Consider the following 13,186-nt stretch of genomic DNA (forward strand, 5'->3'; position numbering starts at 1 on the left):
TCACCATCCACGAAGTTCAATCAATACTGGGACGGTTCATTATACGCGCCAAGCGAAGTACTTGGAAACAACACCGTATCCAGCCAGTAAGTTACTGAATATGATGCTTCAATTATTCAGTTGTAGGCCTCGAAAGCTAACAAGATACACGGATGTTGCTCGTCTCGTATACTGGCTCAAAGGATGGCAGGAGTGTTCAAGCGCATTACGGTGGGAAGAAATTATATCTGTAATCTTCGGCACTGCTCCAAATGGAAGATGAGAAGACCGCGTCCATAGACCTCTTCCTGCACTACACTATCAGTAATCCTATTGGGCATACATACTCTTCGGAATGATACGTCGAGTTGAGGCGATTACTTTTCTCGGACAAATGCCGAAATGTTCACACACAATACAAGTTGAAAGTTGTCTGTGAGCCAGGCACGTCCTTGACTATGTAGCGTTTATGATGGCTGTCTTCGGTCATTGTTACCCCCTGTAGCTCTTATAATGGTAGTTCAAAAGTCTGAGTCTCAAGACCAGAGAAGCATCCTAACAGGTATACTTCCCATTGCCCTCCGCAATGCCAAATCCACACTTAGTAGACCAGGGGATATCACGCTGGCAAAGAGGATGATACTAATCAAGGATTCCGAGAACCGTGAGATTCTGGACCATTAATCGCTAATAACCTTCAGAAAAGTATGATACTGGCTATAGTCTGCAAGGGACCAATCAAAGACCCATTTACCGAATGAATTCGTGTTGAAAACGCTTCCCACAACGACCACGGGCTGTTTCGAAGGTTGCGATACTCCATGGAATATGAGAAACTAGAAGACAGGAAATCGAGAGACGAGTCTAGAAAAACTTTCAATTCTTGGCAGTATATAAGTGTATGTATCATTTCATCCATAATACAGGAAATTCAGCATCATTCATTCCAGGACCAGCACAAGCCCTAATTTTGTGTCACCAGACCGACAAAAGCGTAACGAGAAAAATGTCATAACAATCAACGACTAGGCATCGCAGGAAAAAAAATCAAATGGATAGATTCTTCCTTTTCCGAGAAAGAAATCATGCGCTCCACGACTCCAGGCCGCTGAGAACGCAGCCCTCCTCACCCTCAGCACGGGCACGCAGCTCACCAATACGGTAAACAGTCTCACCAGCAGTCTCGAAGCTCTGGCGAATGGCCTCCTCGGCTGAGGGCTCGACGGCAATGACCATGCCAACACCGCAGTTGAATGCGCGAGCCATCTCCACCGGGGAGACGTTACCGGCACGCTGCAGCCACTGGAAGACAGAAGGCTGGGCCCAAGAGCTGACGTCGACGGCGGCAGTGAGGGTCGAGGGAAGCATACGGGGGATGTTCTCAGTGAGACCACCACCGGTGATGTGAGCGAGACCCTTGATGGCAGTCGAGTGGGCGTTGAGCGCGGCCAGGATGGACTTGACGTAGATGCGGGTGGGGGTGAGCAGGGCACGACCCAGGGAGAGCTGCTCGGTCTGACCGGGCATGGTGAAAGGGGCGGGGTCGGCAAAGTCCAGACCAGCACGCTCGACGATCTTGCGCACCAGCGAGTAGCCGTTGGAGTGAGGGCCAGACGAGCCAAGGGCAAGGAGGACGTCGCCGGAGCGCATGGCATCGGTGTGGGGGAGGATCTGGCGAGCGTGAGGACCGCTAGTGTTGATGGCACCGACAGCGGCACCAACGGCGTCGTAAGTGTCGTCAATGAACAGACCGGGCATCTCGGCGGTCTCACCACCGATCAGGGCACAGCCGGCCTGCACACAGCCATCGGCAACACCAGTGACAAAGGCCGTGGCGGTGGGGACATCCAAGTGACCGCAGGAGTAGCAGTCAAGGAAGAAGAGGGGCTCGGCACCCTGGACGACCAGGTCGTTAACATTCATAGCAACCAAATCGATACCAACGGTGTCGTGGATGCCGACAGTGTGGGCAATCTTGAGCTTAGTACCAACACCGTCGATGGCACCAATCAAGGTAGGAGAATCGGTGTGGTACTCGGGGTTGGCAGCAGCCAGGGAGAAGAGACCACCGAAGCCGCCAATGACGGCATCAGTACCGGGGCGCTTGGTACGACCGACGGAGGCCTTGATGCGGTTAACAAGCTCGTTACCGGCATCAATGGATACACCAGCGGCGGCGTAGGTCAGGGAGGTGTCGGCAGTCTGGCGGAAGGCGCGGTGTGCGATATCCTTGCGGAAGAACATGTCATCGAAGTGGATGGTGGCAATGCCCTCGTAGCTCTTGGAGACAGCCTCCTCGAGGGTTGCGGCAGTGGCGGTGGCAGCAATGACACGACCACCGGAGGTCTGAAGCTCATTGCCGGACAGGGTGGTGCCCGCGTGGAAGATCAAGGTGCCGGCGGGAGTGGCATCCAAAGTGATGGGCTTGCCCTTGGCGTAGGAGTTGGGGTAACCGCCGGCGACGGCGACAACAGTGGTGGAGTAGTTGGACTCGACCTTGATCGAGACACCATCCAACCAGTGCTCAGTACAGGCGACCATGATCTGGGCCAGATCGGTGTCTTCGCTGAGCAGGGGCAGAAGGGTCTGGGTCTCGGGATCACCACCACGGACGTTGTATTCAAGGACCTTAGGGCCGGTCCTGGTCATCATGATACCGGTGAAGAGAATACCAACGAAGGGGAAGCCTAAACTATATTAGATCCATGCTCTGATTTTCCAATTGAGTGTCGCGTGACATACCGTCTCTGCGCATGCCATCAATGGAAGGCTGAATGATGGTGCGATCAATCTCATCACGCACCTCCTTGGGCGCAATACGCGTAGGGGCATAGCAGCCCATGCCACCGGTGTTGGGGCCCTTGTCACCATCGAAGATGCGCTTGTGGTCCTGCGCAGGGGGCAGGGAGTAGATAGTGTAGCCGTCGCTGAAGGTGAGGATGCTCAGCTCGTCACCCTCCAAGTACTCCTCGATGACAACCTCGTCACCAGCATTGCCGAACTGGTGGTCGAGCATCATCTCCTTGAGCGCCTGGTGGGCCTCCTCCTTGGTAGTAGGAATGACAACACCCTTGCCAGCGGCCAGACCAGAGGCCTTGATCACAACGTTGTGGGAGACGGTGTCGAGGTAGCGGCGGGCGGACTCGTAATCGGAGAAGTTTCCAAAGGCAGCAGTGGGAATGTGGTGGCGCTGCATGAAGTCCTTGGAAAAGGTCTTGGAGCCCTCCATGCGGGCGGCGGCCTTGGAGGGACCGAAGCATCGGATACCGACTATTCAGAGTGGGAAAATGCGTCAGTGACCAATTGTGCAAAGATAGTTGAAACTTGAACGTTCGACTTACCGGCCTGAAAATATCCCTGGATACCGTCGACGAGGGGCGCCTCGGGACCGGGAACAACGAGGTTCACACCATTCTGCTGGGCGAATGCCACGAGGCCGGGGTAATCATCGCCCTTGACATTGGCGTTGGAGATCTTGCTGGAAGCACCCAGACCAGTACCACCGTTCCCGGGAGCGACATAGACGTGGTCGACGAGAGGCGACTGGCTCAGCTTCCAAGCATAGGCATGCTCACGGCCACCATTGCCGACAACGAGGACGCGCAATTGTTCTTGAGCCATTGTATAAGCAGTGTCTCGAGCGACTGTGATAAAGTTAGCGATTGTGGGAGCCCACCGCGGGGTACATGCCCCTCCACTGGTAGATGGGGTTGAAGGGTATGGAATTGACGGGACTGGGGAAGGATGCTGGAGGTAATTGATAAATTGAAGGGATTGAAAATACTAACCTCGCCGAGAGAGACCTGAGAAACAACTGCAGGAAGAGTGGATGGGAGATCGATCGTAAGGTTCTCGCCGTGCTGGGGAACTTTTTTTCTGCCGGCGGCGGTGTTTCTCCGGAGTCGGACCCGTTGGGTATGACTCTTGTATACGGGACCCATCTGATGTACTACTACTACTGGACTTGAAAATGCCTCAAAATTTGACTTGGCATGATGGCTATCTTAATTTTATATCCCTTTATTCTGATTGCGCTGAGTTAGTAAATTAGCCATATCTTTGGTGATATAAGAAGACAGGAACTTCCTGCATATGGTAGTTTGCCGCTTTCTTTCCATTTTTGGGGCTCCAAAGAAGCGATATTACTTTAATGCAAGTTTTAAATGGTTGAAATACTAATTTACAACTATAATTCCATTCAATATCTCCTACTTCAACCCTCAACTTAGACCTCAATTAGAGTGAAAATATACTTTTGAAGATTTGGTGCCTGAGGTGGCAAATATCAAAGCGGCATCGCGAGGCAGAAAAAACAGCTGCAAGGCGCGCCAGTCAATCAATACTGTCCCTTATCCAAGTCCCGTCCTGTCTTGAATCCCCGGGCATTGTTCATTTTTTTTTCTCCCTTATTTCTTTCAAGTCGGTGGTCCGTATGTTTCGGGCCTCACTCCGGTCTGTATCAGACCCCCTCCGCGATCATGTCTGCTTTTCCTGCTTAGCGCGGCGATTCGCCGCGCCGACGAATTTGCGCCGATTCCACCGCGTGCCTGCACTCCGAGCCCAGTTCAGCGGTGAGAATGGAGGAAGTAGTGCATTTGACACATCGGCTGCGCCACCGATGGCGCATTGGGAGCAAGACTCGTCTTGCAAGGTATGTTATTCTCGATCACGCGGCTCGTTGGTCATGACAAGAAATTGACAACGCCTTGAATTAGAAGATTCCCGAGCAAGTCGAACAAGCCAATGATGAACCTGTCGATGAACTACTACCCGATGATTTGCCCTCAGACTCTGCGCAGCTCCAACAGCAGCAGGCCGCGGCGAGGCGAGCGAGGCGTGCATCAAGGCAACGGGACAAGCGGCGAACAAAGGCAAATGAAAAATCGGAGGAAGGAGAGACCAAAAGCGAAGAAAGCCCCACGAGTAAACGCAAGGCCGCGATCAATAAAGTGAATCAAATTCTCGATGAGAATACAGCGCCAAAGCGGGGACCGAGGGGACCAAAAGGCAAACTTTCACACGTCGCAAACTTCATCAACGAAAAGCATACTGGGGTTGTCGACTCCGAGGCTGATACACTCAAAGGTAAGTACCTCCTCTCGAAAATGGAGTCGGGAGCTTCATTTAACATTTTCAAGCTTTGGATGTTCCCATGGCCCCTGTGCCTGGTCTGTCATTTGGCCTCGACCGAGTCCTTTTCAAGTAAGATAACTATATACTCCCCATTCTTTTTACAATGTTCTAACGACAGCCTTCCAGCCCTGGTGTATATCAATTACGAGACCCCCGATCGCGCGTCTACAATTTCGATCCCTACCTGGGCCAGATTATGCCCGTCACGGAATTCGACTTTAACGCATTGAAGGAATACATTACTTCATCGAAAGACGACACCCTCCGCAGTCACGCTATCAAACAAAAGAAGAAGTACAGCGGATCATCTTCCAGTATGACTTCCGTACTGTCCCAATTCCACTATCTTCTTTCTGCTTGGCGTGGTATCGACACCCGCACATTGTCTCAGGGCTTCCCAGACAAGCTTCGGTCTTTCACCCGCCTCCTTCGATCACCGGCTGCCATGTTTTTGCATTACCAGGATGGTGTATATGCCATCGATGCCGACAAGGAATTCGATTCGGCCAACATTCTTATGAACCTGGGAAAGTCGATGGAGAAGCTTCTTACCATGCCCAAGGAAGATTTTGAACGCTACCGACGGTCAAGCGAGAACAAGATCACGTCCGAGGAAGAGCAAGCAATTCCCGAATCGTACCATTACTCCACTTACGGAGATTTCATCATGCGATCTCAGTTGGATGCCTATGACCCCCGTCTCCCCGGAACCGGCATGTTTGATTTGAAGACCCGCGCTGTGGTTTCGATCCGCATGGACGCCAAGAACTTCGAGCATGGTCTTGGCTACGAGATCAAGACTCGATTTGGCGACTTTGAGTCCTACGAACGCGAGTTCTACGATATGATCCGTGCAGCTTTCCTCAAGTACTCTCTTCAGGTTCGCATTGGTCGCATGGACGGTATTTTCGTTGCGTTCCACAACGTTGAACGCATTTTCGGATTCCAGTACGTTAGTTTGCCTGAGATGGACCAGACTCTGCACGGAACATCAAACACTGCGCTGGGTAACAAAGAATTCGAGCTCAGCTTGGGCCTCTGGAATGAAGTTCTCAACAAAGCAACGGAGAAGTACCCCGAACAGTCTCTTCGATTCCACTTCGAGACTCGTGACGCCGTGACACCATTCATGTACATTTTCGTCGAGCCCGTTACGAAGGAACAAATTCATGCAATTCAAAACTCCAAGAAGGCCGAGATTGATGCTTACCAGCAGCGCCTTCTGAACCTGAAGCCCAGCGAAGATGACAGCGATCTCGATGCTCCTCAAGTCGAAGAGGCGACAGAGACATCTGCTGTCGAGGCCGAAGAGGAGGAGGCTGCACCGAAGGGCGAGCTTCTCGCCATGGCGTTGACGATCCGGAACAAGGTCAATGACGAGTATGTCGATCGGCCTACAGAAGGATTTAAGGCCGACGACAAGTGGCAGGTTGAGTACGAGTTGAGTGAGTTGTCACCTGCCCAGGGTCATGTCCTCTACAAAATGTGCAAGACCCGTCGGATGAGGGGACTTGAGGGCAGAGGCGAGGATGAGCTCGAGGTTGCAAGCAACGTGTATATCCGCCGACTGCGACAGATCAGCAAGGAGGGACGCAAGCACCGCGCGCGCGAGAACGAGCTTGACAAGGAACTCGGCATTGTTGTTTTGGAAGATGGTGTGAAGGATAGTGGTGAGAAATAAGGGTTACTTTTCCCTGAGCGATATTCTTGTTTCTTCTTCGAGATAGACTCATCCCTGCTTTGACGCTTGGATGTTTCTCTTTCCTGTATATTACTAGATGTGATTCCCCGTTCTGTATTTTGGTTTTGGGGCTCGTTATCTTTGCACTGGATGGCGAAGATGGCTATCCAACAATACATACATGGCGTATTTCTGGCGTTCAAATGAAACTCTACATCCTTCCAGTCTAACCTATACTCTTGGTCATAGTTGGCTTATTGATGCCCAACTCACAAGGAGGAAGAACAAGAGCGACATTCACTACCAGATTCGTTTTTTGAGGTAATGACAACAGCAATCTGTCAATGCGCAGTTAATAACCACCATCTGCGGATGTGCAGACAATGAACATCTCATGCGGCTTCTACATAGTGTCATGAAATCAAAGATGCTGCCTATGTCACAATTTCCATCCTCCCACTTGTACGTGGATTTGAGACAATTCAAAAGACATCCCAAAAGAGATTCTCAAGGATAATCCCGGACATGAAACATCCTCTTTCCCTTTGATTCAATTATGGCGGACTTGAATATTCCCAACCAAACTCACGTCTAATCCATCCAGTCAATTTCCCAACATAAGGAAGTCCATCCACCCGAGCAGAGTACTATACACACAACACAAACCCCGTAGTCATTAACACTCAGGAACAAATTCACCTTCAAAATGAACCAATTACCGAGAATCTACTACAGACTACAGTGTATTTCCATTACCTTGGAGATGGACATCCATCACAAAGCAGTAATGAAACAGGTCCATCTGGTACTCGACAGCAACCTTAGAAATTATTGTATTCCAAGAACTCATTCAGGATCCAAATACAAATTCCATCTCGAGAAGGCCCTCTCGAAGAAACATCCTCTCCAGTCAGTACATGAGTACTATGAACCCGTCAAAGAACGAACTACCTTGCCTGTATCTGCATCCAAGTCCCTAACTTATCATACTACACATGGCCATGCACATCACCTTCCATATTCTAATGTCCGTATATACGAGGCCGCAGTAGACCTACGGGATATTACAGCAAAACGCAAGCAAAATCAAAAAGAAAGAGAATTTTGGCATAACCGAGTGAGACTTTACACGTTGAACTTTAGGTAGTAGACAAGTGTGTTAGATGGATAGACAAAACCTTATTTAGAGCGGGGGAAAAAGGGCGATACGGAAAAAAGAACACTCAGGAAGCCATGTCAACTCGAGAACACGCAAAAGAGCGAACAAAGTGGAACACAACACCCATGGGAAAAAAAAGAGCTGAACTGAAAATTTGGAAAAGGATTCTCATCAAAAAAAAAGTAAGAGACAAAGACTCTATTCCACTAAAATCGAAGAATTTCCATTTTCAGGCTATCCGCTTGATAATGCGAGTCCAACAACGCTTGCGATCCACCAGTTGCCTCCATCCTGCCTTTTGATACACCAGGAAAGTTACGGTACGAGCGACGACGATCAAAGCTTCGAACAACAAGAAGAAGAAGCTTAGAAGCACTTGCGGTGAACGATGGAGGGACCGCTCTCGTCGTACTCCTGCTTGGAGATCCACATCTGCTGGAAGGTGGACAGCGAGGCGAGGATGGAACCACCGATCCAGACGGAGTACTTGCGCTCGGGGGGAGCAATGATCTTGACCTTCATGGAAGAAGGAGCAAGAGCAGTGATCTCCTTCTGCATACGGTCGGAGATACCGGGGTACATGGTAGTACCACCAGACTAGAAAGGAGAGTTAGCTGTGGAGTCTTAACATGAAATGCAGGAGGGGGGAAAACATACCATGACAATGTTGCCGTACAGATCCTTACGGACATCAACATCACACTTCATGATGGAGTTGAAGGTGGTAACGTGGATACCGCCAGACTCAAGACCCAGAACGTTGGGCTGGAACAGAGCCTCGGGAGCACGGAAACGCTCGTTACCAATGGTGATGACCTGACCGTCGGGCAGCTCATAGGACTTCTCGAGGCTGGAGCTCTGGGAAGCGGTCTGGATCTCCTGCTCAAAGTCGAGAGCGACGTAGCAGAGCTTCTCCTTGATATCACGGACGATTTCACGCTCGGCAGTGGTGGAGAAGGTGTAACCGCGCTCAGCCAGGATCTTCATCAGGTAGTCGGTCAAGTCACGACCAGCCATGTCGATACGGGAGATGGCGTGGGGGAGGGAGAATCCCTCGTAGATGGGGACAACGTGGGTAACACCATCACCAGAGTCAAGGACGATACCAGTGGTACGACCGGAGGCGTACAGGGACAGGACGGCCTGGATGGAGACGTAGAAGGCGGGGGCGTTGAAGGTCTCGAAGACAATCTGGGTCATCTTCTCACGGTTGGACTTGGGGTTGATGGGAGCCTCGGTCAGGAGGATGGGGTGCTCCTCGGGGGCCACACGGAGCTCGTTGTAGAAAGTGTGGTGCCAGATCTTCTCCATGTCGTCCCAGTTGGTGACAACACCGTGCTCAATGGGGTAGCGGAGGGTAAGGATACCACGCTTGGACTGTGCCTCATCACCGACGTAGGAGTCCTTCTGACCCATACCAATCATGATACTGGAGGGATCATGTTAGTCTTCGCAGAATTTCCAAGGGTAAAACTTGCGGTTCTTTCGGGCCAGCGCATCAAAGCAAGGCCGATCGAGACCGGAAGGAATTGGAACAAGGGGGGAGATATTTACCCATGGTGACGGGGACGACCGACAATGGAGGCTATTCATCATGGTCAGCAATTGTGTTTTTCGCGTGGATTTCTCGGTCGAAAGTTTAAAAGCGACAAATTTTCCGACCATCCCCAGCTTGGCCGGTCCCGACGCAAGGGTTGGTGGGATGGGCATTGCCAGGAGGAGGGGGAAGTGTTTGTCCATTGCAAGGAAACTTGTGTGGGGTGGAGGGGGATTTTTGGTTGGGACTTACGGAAGACAGCTCGAGGGGCATCGTCACCGGCGAAACCGGCCTTGCACATACCCGAGCTACAGACAAAGCATCAGTAAGAGATTCTTCCATCGAAGCCAGGGGGGAGAATAATGGGATTCAAGTTGGAATCCTGGTGAGATGGTCTGGACAGCGATTGGGATTCACAAGTCTCGTGGCGGTGGATAGGGGGATGATGGAATCGGGACCGCGCGACCGGGGGACGGTGGACGAGGAACCCAAACACAGCCAGACCAGCTCTCCCCGAGCATGATTTCCCCCATTTCATCACGTACCCATTGTCAATGACGAGAGCAGCGACTTCCTCTGTAGATGAGTCGATGAATTAGCATTCGAGTTCTCGATTTCAAAGTTGGGTTCAACGATCATCACGTCAGCTTCGCTCAGCGCTGGTTCTCCAGACCAGCTTTGAGGGGGTGAGAGAGAGCCCAAGGCGCTGAGGTGGCCACAACGGGATTAAAAACATCGGGAGCGAGGGGGGTAGAGTAGATAGAACATACCTTCCATTGTGACTGAGATGGATGTAGATTAACGTGGGATATGGGAGAGGAAAGAAAAGGGAGGAGGGGGGGGAGGTTGGAAGAAGAGCGTATAAAGCGGGAGATCCGTTAAGGTGTAGTAGGGGGGGAAAGGGAGGAAGGGAAGGGAAGAGGGAGGAGGGAAGAAGTGGAGAGGGGCCAGATGTGGTTTGGCTGGTTTGCGATGGTTTGTTGGTTTGGGAGGGGGGCCCGCTCTTGTTCTCTGTGTGTGCGCCTCTTCCTGAGAGTCTTGACCAGAGTAGTTACGCTGATCAAATCTTACACTGATTAGCAGTTATCACTACTTTTACAATCTTCCTATCTTCTCTGTAACTATTTATGCAATTGCTCGTTCCGCCTATTCCCAAGGCAGACACCATTCCTGGTGAACATTTCTTATTATTGCTCTGCCTACCACACCCCAATGGCAAGCCTTTTTCCTACACCACCCGTTTTGCATTGCGTATACCCTCGCGGGGCATGACTTGTCAAGGGACAATTTGATTACTTGACAACCTCTAGACCCTTATTTTAGGGAATGACATCCATTGACATGGATATCTGCCTAGTGGCATCCACCGCAATGGTCATAACGGTAACCACTTTTCCCCCTATACTATATACCCAGTAGTCCACTACGTAGGCGACACTGTATATACTCTACTCCATCCTGGTCCAGAACAGGCTCCGACATTCATAACTCAGAGTCTTTCAAGTGGCGGGGGACGGAGGAGTTAGTGTCGTTTACTCCGTTCCTTCGATGGAAAGAAGGTCACTTCTAAGTATAGAACCCCTCCATGTCCGCCGTCCACAGCACTGCCCCGACCCCCAAATGGTACTTGACCGGTACGACTCCGTACTAGACCCGTCATTGGCATCATAGGCCATAGCCTCAGACACACACCCCACATACCTTTTTGGTTCGTATAACATACCACATGTAAACTTTTACGAAAATACGAGGCGTCCCGCTTGCTCGCACTATGCCATTGAGACCCAAATCATTGTCAGGCGGTATAAAATGATAGTTGTACAATTCTCTCCAGGATGATCTGTTATCGAGCCTTACGCAAGCGCCATCCCAGGAAACATGGTTCCAACGAGATTCCAGCGTGGCTCCGGCGGGCTAACCGTTACCGCCATTTCGCATTTCCCAATTTCCCCGTGTGCGAGACGGTGAGTGGCAAGTCACGTGTTTTAGAGGGGAACAATGTCAGTCACATGATCGAACCTGCTGGGCGCCGCACGAATCGTCCAGATTCGACGTCAGATTAGATAAGCAGTCGCATCGCGCTGCATATTATCAGGACTTCATAGATTATTGCAATTTCTCTCGACACTAGACAACAATCGATACACAGTCCTCCTACACAAAAACCTCCTCTTCTATCTACTACCACCCTCCATCACAAACTATGGACCCCACAATGAACAAGCTCCTCAAATGGAGCGTCACCAACTCCGAACAAAAAAATCCCGACGGCACCGTCACAGCCCCTCCCAGCGCCGAAGAAGCCAAGCGCACCCTCACCCCGGACATGATCAACGCGCTCATGGGCGGTCCCTCAGACGCAGACCTAATGAAAGCCGCCATGGAAGTCCTGCACTCAGATGAATCCGATCTAGACAACAAACTGATCGCCTTTGACAACTTTGAACAACTCATCGAGGGCATCGATAATGCGAATAACCTCGAGCCGTTGGGTTTGTGGACTCCGTTGGTGCAGCTGCTGAAGCATGAGGAGGCGGATATGCGTCGTATGGCGGCTTGGTGTATTGGTACGGCAGTGCAGAATAATGAGAAGGCTCAGGATAGGGTATGTTTGACCTGCGTATCGACATTGCGAGATAAAGAGCTCGAAGATTTGAATTGTGCTAATATTGATTGATTGTAGTTTGTCGTCTTGAACGGTATTCCTACCCTGGTCTCCATGGCTACATCCGATTCCAACCCCGCTGCCCGCAAGAAATCGATTTATGCGCTTTCGTCCGCTGTGCGCAATTACCAGCCTGCTATGAATGAGCTGGTCAAGGCTCTTCCTGAGGGATATCCCACTGACAAGACTGATGCCGGTGATATGGAGGCTATTGATGCCATTATGAACAAGCTTCGTGCCCACCCTGTTGACTCGGCGTGAGTGGTGTCGAGAGGAAACCGAATGTTTTCCAGTACAGCTCAGAGGAGGGGATTGCCTCTTCACCATGGAATGAGGTGGACCAAGCCTGATTGATTGTACTCTCGGTGGAGCCTCCGGCAGAGTGTCCACCTGCTCCAGGTTTACATCGCCAGAGTCTGAGACTGGCTCGCAATCACTAGGCCTGCTTAAAAACAACCTCCTGCGCAAGCCATCCGTTTCAGGATAATTCCATCAGTCACATGGATGATGTCCTGCTGATATACTCCCGGTTGCGGTACCATTTGCGAAGCAATCCCGACCTCAGCAGAAAAGTGATTTGATCTGAAATGTATATACCCCGGACTACAGGTCCCATACGTAACGATTCCAATTTAACGCAATGCATCAATCAAGACCATCCAAATAATCCAAGTAAGATTTACCAATGAAAACCCTGGGTACCTAAATTGTGGTAGTACCTTACGCGTCAAGCACTCGTAGATCTCAAACCGTAGCTTGGCATCTGAAATATACTTCGCTGCCTGAACCACCACTATAACCACTTCCAACGATTACAAACTCCAGTTTAACCACCAATCCACAATAATCACCAAGGCAGAATAATATCGAAACAGTATTGCTAACCAGATCACACTCCAAATACCCTCTCACAGTCTCACACACTCTTAGCTTGACCTACACCTCAAGAAGTACTCTCTACGGAGTACTCGACCACCATCTCCCGGCCCGACATTTCTCCGCACCCCAGACCCATCGTCATCGGCATCCAAA

The 13,186-nt window shown here is 50.8% G+C and overlaps 4 protein-coding genes across 4 annotated transcripts; 2 read left to right on the forward strand and 2 right to left on the reverse strand.

The window, feature by feature from the left end:
* Nucleotides 1-1,062: 1,062 nt before the first annotated feature.
* Nucleotides 1,063-3,600, reverse strand: ade1 (bifunctional aminoimidazole ribotide synthase/glycinamide ribotide synthase; the record flags this gene model as incomplete). The annotated part of the gene is made up of 3 exons (XM_057159322.1): nt 1,063-2,666; nt 2,722-3,249; nt 3,321-3,600. The coding sequence occupies 3 exons, from the start codon at nt 3,598-3,600 to the stop codon at nt 1,063-1,065; spliced, it is 2,412 nt and encodes an 803-aa protein (XP_057002058.1).
* Nucleotides 3,601-4,597: 997 nt separating this feature from the next.
* N7473_013384 (Pet127 family protein) lies at nt 4,598-6,793 on the forward strand (the record flags this gene model as incomplete). Its single annotated transcript, XM_057159323.1, has 4 exons — nt 4,598-4,630; nt 4,698-5,064; nt 5,118-5,181; nt 5,239-6,793. The coding sequence occupies 4 exons, from the start codon at nt 4,598-4,600 to the stop codon at nt 6,791-6,793; spliced, it is 2,019 nt and encodes a 672-aa protein (XP_057002059.1).
* Nucleotides 6,794-8,318: 1,525 nt separating this feature from the next.
* On the reverse strand, nt 8,319-10,266 carry act1 (actin ACT1; the record flags this gene model as incomplete). The annotated part of the gene is made up of 6 exons (XM_057159324.1): nt 8,319-8,549; nt 8,610-9,381; nt 9,507-9,537; nt 9,742-9,797; nt 10,035-10,065; nt 10,260-10,266. 6 exons carry the CDS (start codon nt 10,264-10,266, stop codon nt 8,319-8,321), a joined length of 1,128 nt encoding a protein of 375 aa, XP_057002060.1.
* A 1,426-nt stretch (nt 10,267-11,692) lies between these two features.
* fes1 (Hsp70 nucleotide exchange factor FES1) lies at nt 11,693-12,415 on the forward strand (the record flags this gene model as incomplete). Its single annotated transcript, XM_057159325.1, has 2 exons — nt 11,693-12,094; nt 12,173-12,415. The coding sequence occupies 2 exons, from the start codon at nt 11,693-11,695 to the stop codon at nt 12,413-12,415; spliced, it is 645 nt and encodes a 214-aa protein (XP_057002061.1).
* Nucleotides 12,416-13,186: the final 771 nt, after the last annotated feature.

The sequence above is a fragment of the Penicillium subrubescens genome (genome assembly GCF_028828155.1).
Source record: "Penicillium subrubescens strain IBT 31985 chromosome Unknown utg000014l_segment0_segment0, whole genome shotgun sequence".
In the NCBI taxonomy this organism is placed as follows: Eukaryota; Fungi; Ascomycota; class Eurotiomycetes; order Eurotiales; family Aspergillaceae; genus Penicillium; species Penicillium subrubescens.